At 41.6% G+C, this 14,828-nt stretch overlaps 1 protein-coding gene across 1 annotated transcript in view; it reads right to left on the bottom strand.

Annotated features, from left to right (window-relative positions):
• rspry1 (ring finger and SPRY domain containing 1) overlaps positions 1-14,828 on the bottom strand; it is a 70,283-nt gene that overhangs the window by 37,821 nt on the left and 17,634 nt on the right. Inside the window, exon 3 of the mRNA XM_078544143.1 lies at positions 2,078-2,190. Coding sequence (XP_078400269.1) covers positions 2,078-2,190 — 113 coding nt within the window. The remainder of the gene's footprint in view (positions 1-2,077; positions 2,191-14,828) is intronic.

Below are 14,828 nucleotides of genomic sequence, written 5' to 3'. Positions count from 1 at the left end.
TAATAGTTTGAAATTGTTATGGATTGTTACGATCCAGTTAAGGGCCAGTGACTTTTTGTTTAAAGTGGACAAAGTTTGAAATCCCAGGTACTTCTAAATAAAGGGAACGAAGCCACAAGATTCCAGTTTTAAGCAAACAAAACAAACTTTACTCTATAAGGAGTAAAACAATCTACAATATCTATCTTATACTCCAACATTCAGAATTAACATGAAGTAAATATCAATTAACAAGCAAACTGTGGCCAAACACACCCCACTGCACATTAAAAGGCAGATGCGACCAAAACAGATTCTACAGATTTCTCAGCAACACCACCCAGGCATCAGTGACCATCGAGTCACACCAGGCATCAGTGACCAATATGAGTCTCAAATGTGTTAAAACTGTTTCCCTCAGAAGCGATTTCAACTTTGAAGATCTAGCCACTGAATTCCCTCAATAGCTGCTCCAAATCAGATGGCTGCCGCCACCACAACTGCTCACCTCCCGATAGTTCAATCCCTCCTCCTGAGACTACGATCTACGGAATTCACAAAGCTACATTCTCACCTCTAACTACTGGCACACTTCCAACCCTTTCACAGAGCACAAGCTTCACTAAGCTGGCACTGCCCCAGGGTTTCTTCAGTCTCCTGGCTGCACTGAGCTATAAATGGCTCCTGGGGCTTTGAGCCCCAACAGACTGGCACAGAACCAATGACTTTCCACCACCTTCTCAGGTCCCCAGCACTTATGAGCCCCAACTGCCTGGAGTTGCTAAAAGCTCCCTGGGCTTCTGTGAGCTGTAAAACACACGACGTCAAAAGTGCAACTTTCAGCAGCGCCAAATGGCTCCCAAGCCATTGTTCTGAGCACTAACTGCCTGGATCCTGCAAACAGTACCCTTTCGGTATCCTCTTCCCCTGCTGCCGAACACTCAGTCTCCCAACAAACAAACAAAGCCAGAGAACCTTCTTAAATTCCACACATCTTCATGACGGCAGAGCATTTCAGGGTTCACCAAATGCTTTTAAACTAATTTAGCTCCAACTCCCAAAACAAAACATCTCTCTGGGCTGCACTTCTTTGCAGCAGTGTAGACACCACATCTCCCGTTAAGTAAGCCCACCTGCTGTTTTATGATCTTACCTTTCTAGCTGTTAAACTCAAAGCAATAGGGCCCCAACCTTTAAGTGTAATAGATTCCAAGCTGCTCTAACTGCATTTATCCATTTTCTACTGTTTAATTTTCCCAGAACTAAACATGGTGCATGTTAATATTTTAGAAACAATAAACCAGATATATATCACAGGGTTCAATATTGATTTAATTTATCAATTTAGAAAATGCCAAACATGTATAAAGCTTTGGTGAGACCACACATGGAGCACTGTGCATAGTTTTGGTCTCCATATTTGAGGAAAGATACACTGGACTTGGGGAGGTGGTAAAGTGAAGGTTCAGTAGATTGGCCCCTGGGGTGAGGGGGTTGTCCCATGATAACAGCCTGAATAAATTGGGCCTATACTCTCTACAGATTAAAGGAGAGAGGTAATTTCATTTAAGTATAGAAGACTCTGTAGGGGCTCAACAGGGTAGACACTCGTTTCCCCCACCTGGGGAACCTAGAACATGGGCAGAGCCTCTGGTTAAGGGGGGGTGGGGGAGGAGTCAATCATTTAAGACTGCAATGAGGATAATTTTCTTCACTGAGAGGGTTATCAATGTTTAGGATTCTCAGAAGGTTGTGGATACTGCAACCATTGAATGTATTCAAGGCTGAGATAGATCAATTTTTTGTCCAACAGGAAATCGAGGGATTATAGAGAGTGGACGAGAAAGTGGTGTCGAGGTAAATGATAAGCCAAGATTGTATCAAACGGCAGAGCAGGCCAGAAGAGCCACATAGGCTACTCCTGCTCTTGGTCGATAACATTGCAGTGCAGTGCTCAAACATTCCTGATAATTCCATCTTTAACTAGAGATTATAAAATTCTCTTTTAAATACAACTTTGAAAATATTAACATGAGTCAGTTATTTTAAAAAGCAAGGACAAACAATAGCATTGGTCTGGAAATAATACACCACTTACTTTGGTTGGCAGTGGACACTCATCAAGTAGTAAAGTAATGACAGCTGGCCCTAAAGGATCTTCTAGAGGAATAACTCTGATCAGGGACTGTACTACTTCCAGCCAACCTTCATCTGTCACCAAGGAAGAAAAACATATATTAGATTCAGTCAAAATTAAGTGGTGAAGTTTCAGAACATATATGCTAATCTTCAAAAAGTTCTCATTCAATGCCAAAGCCAAATTTTGTTTAGATGGTATGCGATTTGAAAATTATAGCTGAATCTTTATGTAACCCAGAGCCCAATAACTTCAAATACCCCTTTAAATTATATTTTAAAAAATTCCTTTTAAGTGAATAACCATACGTGGAATCAAATACAATGTTTGTTAGCTTTTAAAGCTTGCGGCTCTTACGCCTATTTGAGGCACGTGCATCAATTGATGCTGAAATCAAAACTATTGGCCCTCATTGTCACAGAAAGTTGCATTTTGTTTGACTGGTCCAAGATATCACCCACCTCAATTCTGCAACATGCACTGATTGATAGTAACTTAAGAATGATGTTCAACTTTAAACAAAAAAATGCAGAAAAAATACATCAGAATGACTTGAGCTGGTTTTCAGAAAAAAAGCTTCAGAAAAAAAATCTCTCTCCTTTATTGTAGCAGCCACCTTAGAAAAGCATCTAAATATGAATCTCACCAAACAATCCTGGTACAAGATAAACCACCATATTTGGCCAAATTACATACAAATCAGCTCTGCCAACTAGTCAGATAATCTCAATGTTTACCAGAAGGCAATGGCAACGCAGATAACAAAAAGCATGGGTATAAATCAACAATATGCTGCATTCCAAACACCAACTATTCTCTAAACATATTAAGAAATGAGGTACAAGCTGATAATGTTATGCCCATTACTCTACACTACACAAATCATACATGGAAGCCTTAGGAACAACTATTGCAACCAGTCAAAATAAATTACGACTGAATGCTATCTAGGCAAACACGGGTTTTTACTATTCAAGTGAACGCTTCCCTTTAAAACACCAATATTTATATATTCAAATTTGGTCTCCAGTGCATGAAAAATAACACTGTGAAAACAAATTACTCAATTGTACAAAAAAATTGACATGGATACTTCATGAAATATATGCAAATTGTTGCTCCACTGGTTCTCTGTTAGCGACCCTTTTTGCAAAAAAAATAAATTCCGCCACTTTTCCTCTCAATTGCAAGTATAAGTAGTTTCAGATCTATAGTAATGCTAAAGAAACAAGTGCTCACCTAGATTATCACTGTTTTCCCTCATATAGTTGATCTGGTACCAAATTTACTCTGGCTTTGCAAGGTGTGAAGATTGCTGAAGAAGCAACTAAATTTTGCATATGCTAAAAAAAAGCATATGAAGTACTTGACAGACAGCCATTTGTTTAAATGTTGATTCACTTACCCAATCTATTCTATTATATTACTGTAGCAATATAAATAGCTGTGCACTTTTCAACTTGCTCCCTGTACAGAAGCTCAGATTTACTGCCCAATATACCTGAAAAAAAATCCTTGGTAGTTGTGTGGTTGGATTCGTTCAGTTCACTGCTATAGTTTTCTTTAAACCACAGTGATTTGGAAACTACCACCACAAGTAATGTCTATAATTTGCAGGAACCAACAAGCCACAAAATAAAAAAAATCAGGTCTGAAGCCCACAGCCCCATTCATTTGTCTGTTATTAGTACAAGATACGCCCGAATGCCTCATTCGAAAAAGACTAGCTGGTCTTTCACATCTGTCTGTTTGATATATTTCAATTAGTCAACACATGACCAATGTTCCCCACCCCACCCACCAGCAGCAAGTAATCTCTTGAGGGGAACAAAAATACAGATCCTGAAGAAAAAAAATAAAGCTGGGACATTGTTATGACCAAGGCAAATCAAAGACAAGAGTCCGGGAGATAACAATGAATAAGCAGTAAATGATCCAAGAACCCACACACCTTTTGCACTCAACATCAACCTCCTGCAGAAACTTGTCTGGTTCACTGTTGGAACATTTGCATCCACTGTACAAAATGGCAACTGATATTTTAGCACCAAAGCGTAAGGCACAAAAGATTTGGAAAGAGCATTTGGCCAACTGCACTTTCTAAATTTTGGTTTTGCACAAATAAAAATTCTCACCATAAATGTAAATTACCTCGTCATTCAAATGGACCTATGCCATAGGATCATTTTAATTTGCTGCATTACGTCCAAACAATTAGGAACAAATGTTAAGTGCGTGGTACAATCCTTTCAATACCAAAATGAGCGAGGTGCCAGAACAAACTTTAAACTTGTGATATCTGAAATGCCCTTGCACAGTCTTAGTCCTTAATTTAATAAATTTCCATTTTTGTCATTGTTGCCAACCTTATGGATCAATGATCCCCAACAAGTATAATTTTTGCATGGCAGCTTCTCAATACAGAATGGGTGGGAAGATATGATTTGCAGAAATAACTAGCAGCAAGACTCTGCTGCCATAGGATCGTCTTTTAAATCTCCCCCCACCTTATGAGGCCAAAACTAATGCTGCTCCTCTCTTTACCACAATCAGAAAACAGGCACATCGTACAAAGAGAATATTTTGTAATTTGCAATTAGACATACTTCACCCAACAGGCATGGACCTCACTTGCATTACCACCTCTTATCTCCATATAAATACATGTGTGGCACAAATTACATAATAATCATTTTGACATTTTGCAAAATTCCCTATTCATCATTAAGAGACTGCAGTAAAACTACTGGGTTATCAAACATAGAATGCAAAGAAATAAATTTCAATTATATTTTACCCAAAATTAAACAGCAGGTACTTTTCACAGCATGGTTTTCTGGTCATGGCTCGAAGGTGTTATAAAGCCATGGACATACATGTTGAAAATAAATTGAAATGAAGTGTTTCGATTCAATTAATGTCATTGATTCAGCAGTGTCACTCCATAATTCAGCTCCTCCTGTATGCAAGTTGCTCAAGTTATGCCATTCTCATTTTAATGTTCTTTATTCAAAATAAGAACAGGTTAAAAGAGTTAATCACACTAAACAAAGTTAATTAAGTTGAACTTCAGCGGACCGGATTTGATTTCCTCCCCAGAAAGTGGTGTATTCTGGGGTATAGTTCCATGTGGGCAGTGGTCATCATTTACCTTGCTCAAATGACTTAACTTACTAGGTCAGCCTAGACATCATCACCAGGAAATTGAATAATGGAGGGCATCACAGGTAAGCCCAATGCCAAGTTCAACCAACTGGCACATATATGCAGGTCAAGCAGGTAATATCAGGAGCAAGAACCCTGCCTGATATTTTCCCCTCCATGGCCTGACAACCAAAGCAATACCTTTACCACTGCTGTAGCTTATATCAGCTAGCTTCATACAAATTGGAAAATTAAACTTGGGAGCTTCCTGATCTGTTTAGCTCAGTGACATGCGACTTAAACCACCAAGCTACTCCATAATCACTTCAGCCACAAAATTGAGACACACAATGCAACTGCATTGGCACTGCAATGCAACGCAACATGAATTAAATGAAATGCCTAAAGTGCTTAGGCAATTAGGCACCTTAACCCCAGAATCAAGTGAGTCAGAGGGGGAATGCTCAAAATTCTGAAAAAGGTTTTGAAATATTCTTAGAACCTTTTCCTAATGTCCGCTGGTTGACAATTTTTTAATAATCCGGAGTTTATTAACAACACACTTAAATGGGAGGGGGGGGGGGCATTGGGGAAGAAATGTTTATATGTATATTGTGGCTATTAACTCAAAGTCCACATCATCATTTAATAAAGAAATTTTGATTAAGGGAGCATATAAAAAAGTCCAGAGCAGATACTTGCCTTTGGAGGTGTTAATGCAGTGTTAATGAGCCAAATAACTTCTGTTGTAACTGATTCCATGAAATGAATTGCGAATTTAGGGCTATGACTTCAAGCTAAAGAACCACAAATAATAAAAAACTGAAATTGAAACAAAGAAAGCACAACCATATTTTAAAATTGAATTAGTCACCCCATCTCCTAGCTGAATCCAAGCAAGCCTAACATTAAGGTAGATTGATAGCTGAGCTGATTGAAGCCAACTTTTCAGCATACCAAAATTAGCTCTCCTACCATTGTATCTGATCAAGTCCAGGAATGAAATTCATTTAACCTAAAAATCAAGACAACCCAATACAAAGAAACATTTTGATGAATAAAAAGACTTAAAAAATCTAATATCTGAGAAGCACTAAAGAAAGAGTAAAGAGTCACGCACCCATGCATTGCAAGCATACTAGGGATTTAATATCTATTCACTTATGTAACAGCTTAATTTGCATTTAAACTAGTACAGCCTCACATCAAAAAGTCTGAAACCTAATTTCCAAACTGGGAGGAAGCTGGCACTGTATGTTGCACTTTTTTCATACACAGGACTGTTGATCACAGTAATTCAACTGCAGTTAAAATTTCATCAAGATCAAAACAGTTTCATTAAGGCATAATAGAAACAAGCTAGCTTCAGTTAATGGAAGCTGTGGAAAGCTTTGCTACTTGCAGCATTGGACACTGGCAGTCTGGAATACAAATAATGTGTGCACACTGTGCAACACATGTGGACCTTGATTTTGTAGTTCAAATGACAGCAAAATGGTCAGCATACTGCGAAAATGACAGCACTTTTTGGCAACTGCATATGTGCAGTTAAATGCAGAAAAGCAAAGTTGCTGACAATGATTTCCTACACCTTCAGGGTGCCCTGAAGCCCTTGAAGGTGGAAATCAACGTTTTGACATTTCTACTGTTCACACTATTTGCACTCCTAAAATCCTTGGGGGAAAAAAGTTACACCTTGATATGAAATGTAACTGGGTTTTTAAATAGGTACGAAGTCAAAATTACCTCAAGCTCTCTGGCCCCAAAACTAATTTTATATATTTGTGGAATGTCAAATTCTCAATTCCATGATAAAAAATTTTTACTTAACATGCCTTTATAGTTTATTTTCTATTCATTCATGGGAAGGGTGCATTGCTGGCAAGGCTAGCAACTGTTGTCCATCCCTCATTACTCTTGAGAAGGTGTGGTGAGCTACCTTCATGAACTGCCGCAGTCATGTGGTATACATAAAATCCAGGCCATTATTTATATTTTATTCAGTTGATAGGCCACAGAAAACAAAACCTCTAAATTGCAAAACCAAGTAATTAAGCACAGCATCTTCAAATATGAATTGCATTACAGGCTGCTGATTTGGAGGTAGACCATGGGCAGGAGAGGTAAGTAAGATATTTTTCTCCTAAACCTTGAGCCAAGCAGAGTTACATTAATCTTTAGCCTTAGGTAAAAAATACATACTCAGCTTGTGAAACTTACTTGGTTTTAACAAAGGACTTATGGTTCAGTTAAACCTTTAAAACCTAAGAACACCGATGGTTTAGGCGGTTGTGTCACAGATTAACTACTGCAACACTGTCCACCCACACTATGTACAGCATTAAACTTCACACTTTAGTGATGGTTTAAGAGAAAGCCTTGAATGAGAGAATGAAGCCTAAAATCAGAGTGCTCAGTCCTCCAAAATCAAAAGATACACAGTCACAATGGTCAGGACCCATAAGTATGCCCACCAGTTCAGTGTGCAAACCTACAGGGGGTATATACTTATTGAACATGTATTCAGATTTTGAAGTTATTCCTGAAATAGGCCTCAAAGTAGAGTTTAGTGTACTTAATGTACTTGTAAAATAACTTTGGATTTTCCTTTATTTTACCAGCCAGTGTTTTCTCATGCCCCCTTTTTGCTCTCCTAATTTCCTTTTTTAAGTTCTCCCCTACACATTCTACACTCCTTTAGGGCTTCTGCTGTTTTGAGCCCTCGGTATCTGCAATAAGCCTCCCCTTTTCTCTTTATCCAATCCTGTATATCCCTCGACATCCAGGGCTCCCTGGATTTGTTGGTCCCACCCTTTGCCTTTACTGGAATATGTTGGCCCTGTACTCTCCCTATTTCCTTCTTGAGTGAGTCCCATTGTTGACGCAGATTTACCTACAAGTAGCAGCTCCCAGTCCACTCTGGCCAAATCTGATCTTATTAAAATCGACCTTCCCCCAATTTAGAACTCTGATTTCTGGCCCATCCTTGTCTTTTTCCATAACAACCTTGAATCTAATGGAGTTATGATCACTATCTGCAAAATGCTCCCCCACTGATACCACTTGTCCGGCTTCATTCCCTAAAATTAAGTCCAGGACCGCCCCCTCTCTTGTCAGACGTTCTACATACTGGTTTAAAAAGCTCTCCTGTATGCATTTTAAGAATTCCACTCCCATTAAACCTATCACACTATGACAAACCAAGTTATTGTTAGAGAAGTTGAAATCCCCTACTATGACTACCCTATTATTTTTACACTTCTCTGAAATTGCCTACATATCTGCTCTTCTATTTCTCTGACTGTTTGGGGGCTTATACTACACTCCCAGCAATGTGATTGCTCCTTTTTTTGTTTTTCAGTTCTACCCATATGGCTTCATTTGAGGAGCCTTCTAAGATGTCATCCCTCCTTACTGCTGTAATTGATTTCTTGATCCATATTGCGATACACCCTCTTTTACCTCCTTCCCTGTCTCGCCTGAAGACCCTATAATCCTGGAATATTGAGCTGCCAATCCTGTCTCTCTCTCTCAACCATGTCCCTGTGACATCAACGACATTATACTTCCATGTGTTAATCTGTGCCCTCAACTCATCTGCCTTATTCATCAGACTCCTTGCATCAAAATAAATACCATACAACCTTGCCAAACTCCCTTGCGCCTTAACTGGCCTATAATTTCTATGCCTTCCAGACTCACTTGTTCTCTCTTCTAATTTTGGCTGTGCATGTCCCCCTGCTGAACCTCCTCTCAGGATCCCACCCCCCTGCCAAGCTAGTTTAAACCCTCCCCAACAGCACTAGCAAACCTCCCCGCAAGGATGTTGGTCACATTCCGGTTCAGGTGCAACCCATCTGCCTTGTACAGGTCCCATCGGCCCCAGAAACGTTCCCAACGTCCCAGAAATCTAAAGCCCTCCCACCATCTCTCCAGCCATGCATTCATCTGGACTAACCCCCTATTTCTATACTCACTTGCGTGTGGCCAGAAGTAATCCAGAGATTACTACCTTTGAGGTCCTGTTTTTTTAATCTGCTTCCTAGCTCCATAAATTCTGCTTGCAGGGCCTCATCCCTCTTTCTACCTATGTTGTTGGTACCAATATGTACAACGATCTGTTTGCCCTCCCCCTTTAGAATGCCCTGCAGCTGTTCAGTGACATCCTTGATCCTGGCACCAGGGAGGCAACATACCATCCTGGAGTCACGTCTACGGCCACAGAAACACCTGTCTGTTCCCATTACTATCGAGTCTCCTACCACTATTGCTCTTCCCCTCTTTTTCCTCACCCCCGTGCAGCTGAGCCATTCAGTGCCACGAGCGTGGCTGCACTCCCCAGAGGAACTGTCACTCTCACCATTTTCCATCACAGAAAAACAGTTCTTGAGCAAGATGCAGCCTGGGGATTTCCTGACTACCTGCCTGACACCTTTCTTCTGACTGACGGACACCCATTCCCTCTGTCTGCACCTCTGTAAGCTGTGGGGTGACAGCGTCTAAAAACATGCTATCCATGAAACTCTCAGCCTCGCGGACGCACCTCAGTGCCTCCAGCTGTCGCTCAAGCTCTGAAACTCGGAGTTTAAGTAGCTGCAGCTGGTGGCACTTCCTGCACACGTGGTCACTCAAAGCGCAAGGAGCGTCTAGGACTTCCCACATGTTGCTGGCGGCACATAACATGGGATCGAGCTGCCCTGCCATGCCTCTAGTTGAAAAAAAACCCTTACTTTAAGTTAAATACAGTAAAAAAAAGTTAAATTATTTATGTACCTTAAATAAAAACTAGAACTCTTACCCTTCCTTAGCATAATCTATTTCAAACTGGAGAAAAAAAACTGGAGAAAAACACTCACCCACTACTCACCAATCAGCTTCCCACCTTTGTACTGACATCACTTTTTTAAACTTCCCCGCACTCGCGCTGATTCTGATCTCTCCGTCGCTCTCTCATGCTGTCACTTGTTATTTTCAACAAGAACTGACTGCAGGACACTTCCCAGGCTTCTTCACCTCGATGCTGACTACAGGATACTCTTCCCGGGCTGCTTCACCTCTATGCTGACTCCAGGACACTCTTCCCAGACTGCTTCATGTGTTGTTGGAGCTGCATTCATTCAGGCAAGTGGAGAGCATTTAATCAAACTCCTGAATTGGGCCTTGAAAAAGAGCTAAGTCTCAGCCTCTGACCGCCTTTTGTAGCCACAGTATTTATATGGCTGGTTCAGTTAAGTTACTGGTCAATAGTAACTCCAAGGTGTTAGTGGCGGGGGATTCAGAGATGATAATGTCATTTAACATCAAACGAAAATGGTTAGATTCTCTTGTTGGAGATGGGTGATTGGCTGGCATGAATGTTGCTTGCCACTAATCAGCCCAAGTCTGAATTGTGCCCAAGTCTCACTGCATATGGAAATAGCCTGCCTCAGTACAAGAGGTCATGAATGGCACTGAACACTGTTCAATAATTTCCACTTCTGACCTTATATGAACATAAGAATGAGGAAGAGTATGCCATTAGTGCCCTTTTATAACGTCTTTAATAATAGCTTCAAACAATATTAGGCTAACTGACGAGTAATTTCCTGCTTTGTCTCCTTTTTTGAATAATGGAGTTACATTCACTATTTTCCAACCTAATGGAGCCTTCCCTGTATCTAGGGAATTTTGGAAAACTAAAACCAACGCATCAACTATCTGCCTAGCCACTTCTTTTAAGACCCGAGGATGAAGTCTGGGGACTTTTCAGCCCACAGCTCCAACAATTTGCTCAGTACCACTTCCCTGGTGATGGTAATTTTCTGGAGTACCTCCCTCACTTCCATTTCCTGATTTACAACTATTTCTGGCGTGTTGCTTGTAAGGTCTACACTGAAGACCGATGCAAAATTCATCTGCCATCTCCTTATTTTCCATTAATTCCCAGCCTCACTTTCCATAGGACTAACACCCACTTTGTTAACTCTTTCCTTTTAAAAAATCTACAGAAAATTATTTGCCTTGATATTTCTAGCTATCTTTCTAAAATACAAATTAGGAGAAGTAGGTCATTTGGCCCCTCAAGCCCGTCATTGAATAAGATCATGGTTGATCTGTTTGTGTTTCGATTTCCACATTCCCATCTCCCCGATAAATTCTTATTAGGCAAGGGAATCAAACGTTATCTACCTTTGTCTTAAAAATATTCAATGACCCCACTTCCATTGCTTCCTGAGGCACAGAGTTCCAAATTCTCTCAACCCTCAAAATTTCTCCTCCTCCCTGTCCTAAAAGGGCGACCCCTAGATCTGGGCTCACTCAAGAGGAAACATCCTTTCCCAATCCACCTTGTCAAGACCGTTCAGGATCTTATACACTTCAATTAAGTTACCCCTCACTTTTATAAAATCCAGTGGAAACAAGCCCAGCCTATCCACCTATCTTCATAAGACTACTCACTCATTCCAAGTATCAATCTCTTGTACTTTAATTTTTCCCTCATTAATCTGTCATTCTTTGCTGTTCTTTATATTCTGTCCAATCTTCTGACCTGCCACCCATCTTTGCACAATTTATATGCTTTTTCTTCAAGTTTGACATTAACGTTTTTAATTACCACAGGTGGTGGGTCCTCCCCTTGAATTTCTCTCTCATCAGAACTTCTCTATTCTGTGTTCTGAAATATCTGCCACTGCATCTCTATCGACCAACCCCTTAACCCAATTTGCCAGTACACTTCAGCTAGCTCTGCTTTCATGCCCTCATAATTGCTCTTATTTAACTTTAACATACTCTTAGACCCACTCTTCTCTTTCACAAACTGAATGTAAAACTCAATCATATTACGATTGCTGATACCTAGTGGTGCCTTCACTCTGAGGTCATTAATTAAACCTATTCCGTTACACAATACCAGGTCAAGTATAGTCTGCTCTCTGGTTGGCACCAGAATGTGCTGTTCTAAGAATATCCTGAAAACATTCAATGAATTCCTCATCTAGGCTACCTTTGCCCATCTGTTTTTTCCAGTCTATATGTAGATTAAAATCCCCCATGATTATCACCATGCCTATCTGACAAGCTCCTATTATTTCTTCCTTTATAACCTGTCCTACCATGTAGTTACTGTTGGGGGACCTGTGCATCACTCCCAAAATTGACTTCTCGCCTTTAACATTTCTCATCTCCACCCAAACTGCTTCTACATCCTGATTTCCTAAATTTGGGTCATTCCTCTCTATTGTGCTAATACCCAGCGACAGTGAAGGAACAGTGATAAAGTTCCAAATCAGAATGGTGTGTAGCTTGGAGGGGAACTTCCAAATGGTGGTGTTCCCATGCATCTGCTGCCCTTGTCCTTCTAGATGGTAGTGGTCGTGGGTTTGGTAGGTTCTGTCGAAGGAGCCTTGGTGAGTTCCTGCAGTGCATCTTGTAGATGGTACAAACTGCTGCTACTGTGCGTCGGTGGTGGAGAGAGGGAATGTTTGTGAATGTGGTGCCAATCAAGTGGGCTTTGTCCTGCATGTTGTCAAGCTTCGAGTGTTGTGGGAGCTGCACTCATCCAGTGAAGTGGAGTGTATTCCATCACACTCCTGACTTGTGTCTTGTAGGTGGTGGCCAGATTTTGGGGAGTCAGGTGGCGACTTACTCGCTACAGGATTCCTAGCCTCTGACTTGCTCTTGTAGCCAGTATTTATATGGCTGGTCCAGTTCAGTTTATGGTCAATGGTCAACCCCAGGATGTTGACAGTGGAGGATTTGGCAATGGTAATGCATGGGCACCAATTTTACTTGTCACTTGTCAGCCCAAGCCTGGATATTGTCCAGGTCATGCTGCATTTGGACATGTACTGCTTCAGTATCACAGAAGTCATGAATGCTGCTGAACACTATGCAATCATCAACAAACATCGCCACTTCTAACCTTATGATCGAAGGCAGATCACTGATGAAGCAGCTGAAGATTGTTGGGCCCTGGACACTAACCTGGGAAGCTCCAGCAGTGATGACCTGGAACGGAGATGATGGACCTCCAACAACCACAACCATCTTCTTTTGCGCTAGGTATGACTCCAACCAACAAAGACTCCCCCTCTCCCCCCCCACCACCCACTTTCCCACCAACTCCAGTTTTGCTAGGGCTCTTTGGTGCCACACTCGGTCAAATGCTGCCTTGATCTCAAGGGCAGTCACTCTCATCTCACCTCTGCAGTTCAGCTCAAGGCTGTAATGAGGTCAGGAGCTGAATGGCCTTGGCAGAACCAAACTGAGCGTCAGTGAGCAGGTTATTGCTAAGCAATGTCACTTGACAGCACTGTTGATGACCCTTTCCATTACTTTACCGATGGAGAGCAGACTGATGGGGCAGGAATTGGCCAGGTTGGATTCATCCTGCTTTGTGTACAGGACATTCCTGGGCAGCTTTCCACATTGCCAAGTAGATACCAGTGTTGTAGCTGTACTGGAACAGCTTGGTTACAGGTGCAGCAAGTTCTGGAGCACAAGTTTTCAATACTATTGTCAGAATATTGTCAGGGCCCATAGCCATTGCAGTATCCAATGCTTTCAGCCATTTCTTGATATCAAGTGGAGTGAATCAAATTGGCTGAAGGCTGGCATCTATGGTGCTGGGGACTTCCAGAGGAGGCCAAGATGGATCAAGCACTCGGCACTTCTGTCTGAAGATAGGAGCAAATGATTCGGCCTTATCCCCCATCATTGAGGTTGAGGATATTCGTGTAGTCTCCTCCTCCAATGAGTTCTTGAACTGTCCATTACCATTTACGAATGCATGTGGTAGGACTACAGAGGTTTGATCTGATCTGTTGGTTGTGGAATTGTTTAGCTCTGTCTATCACTTGCTGCTTTTGCTGTTTGGCACGAAAGTAATCCTGTGTTGGGAGTTTCACCAGGTTGACAGCTCATTTTTAAATATGCCTGCTCCTGGCATGCCCTCCTGCACTCTTTATTGAACCAGGGTTGATCCCCCTAGCTTGGTGTTCATGGTAGAGTGGGGGGGGCGGGGAATGCCAGGCCATGAAGTTACAGATTGTGGAGGAGTACAATTCTGCTGCTGCTGACGACCCACAGCATCTCATCTATGCCGTGTCTTGAGTTGCTAGGTCTGTTCTAAATCTATCCCATATAGCACAGTGGTAGTGCTACGCAACACAATAGAGGATACTCTCAATGTGAAGGCGGAACTTTGTCTCCACAAGAACTGGGCAGTGGTCACTCTTACCGATACTGTCATGGGCAGATGCATTTGTGGTAGGCTGGTTGGTGAGAATGAGGTCAAGTATGTTTTTCCTTCTTGTTGGTTTCCTCACCACCTGCCGCATACCCAGCCTACAGCTATGTCCTTTAGGACTCGGTCAGTAGTGGTGCTACCAACCCACTTTTGGTGATGGACATTGTAATCCCCCACCCAGAGTACATTCTGCACCCTTGCCACCCTCAGTGTTTCCTCTAAGCAGTGTTCAACATGGAGGAGTACTGCTTCATCAGCTGAAATGGGGTGGAGGGTACATGAAAAAAATCAGTAGGAGCTTTCCTTACCGATGTTTGACGATGCCATGAGACTTCATGG

Source organism: Cetorhinus maximus, chromosome 6, assembly GCF_964194155.1.
Source record: "Cetorhinus maximus chromosome 6, sCetMax3.hap1.1, whole genome shotgun sequence".
Lineage (NCBI taxonomy): Eukaryota > Metazoa > Chordata > Chondrichthyes > Lamniformes > Cetorhinidae > Cetorhinus > Cetorhinus maximus.
Note: the sequence above shows the minus strand (reverse complement) of the source record. Positions and strands in the feature narration are given on the sequence as shown.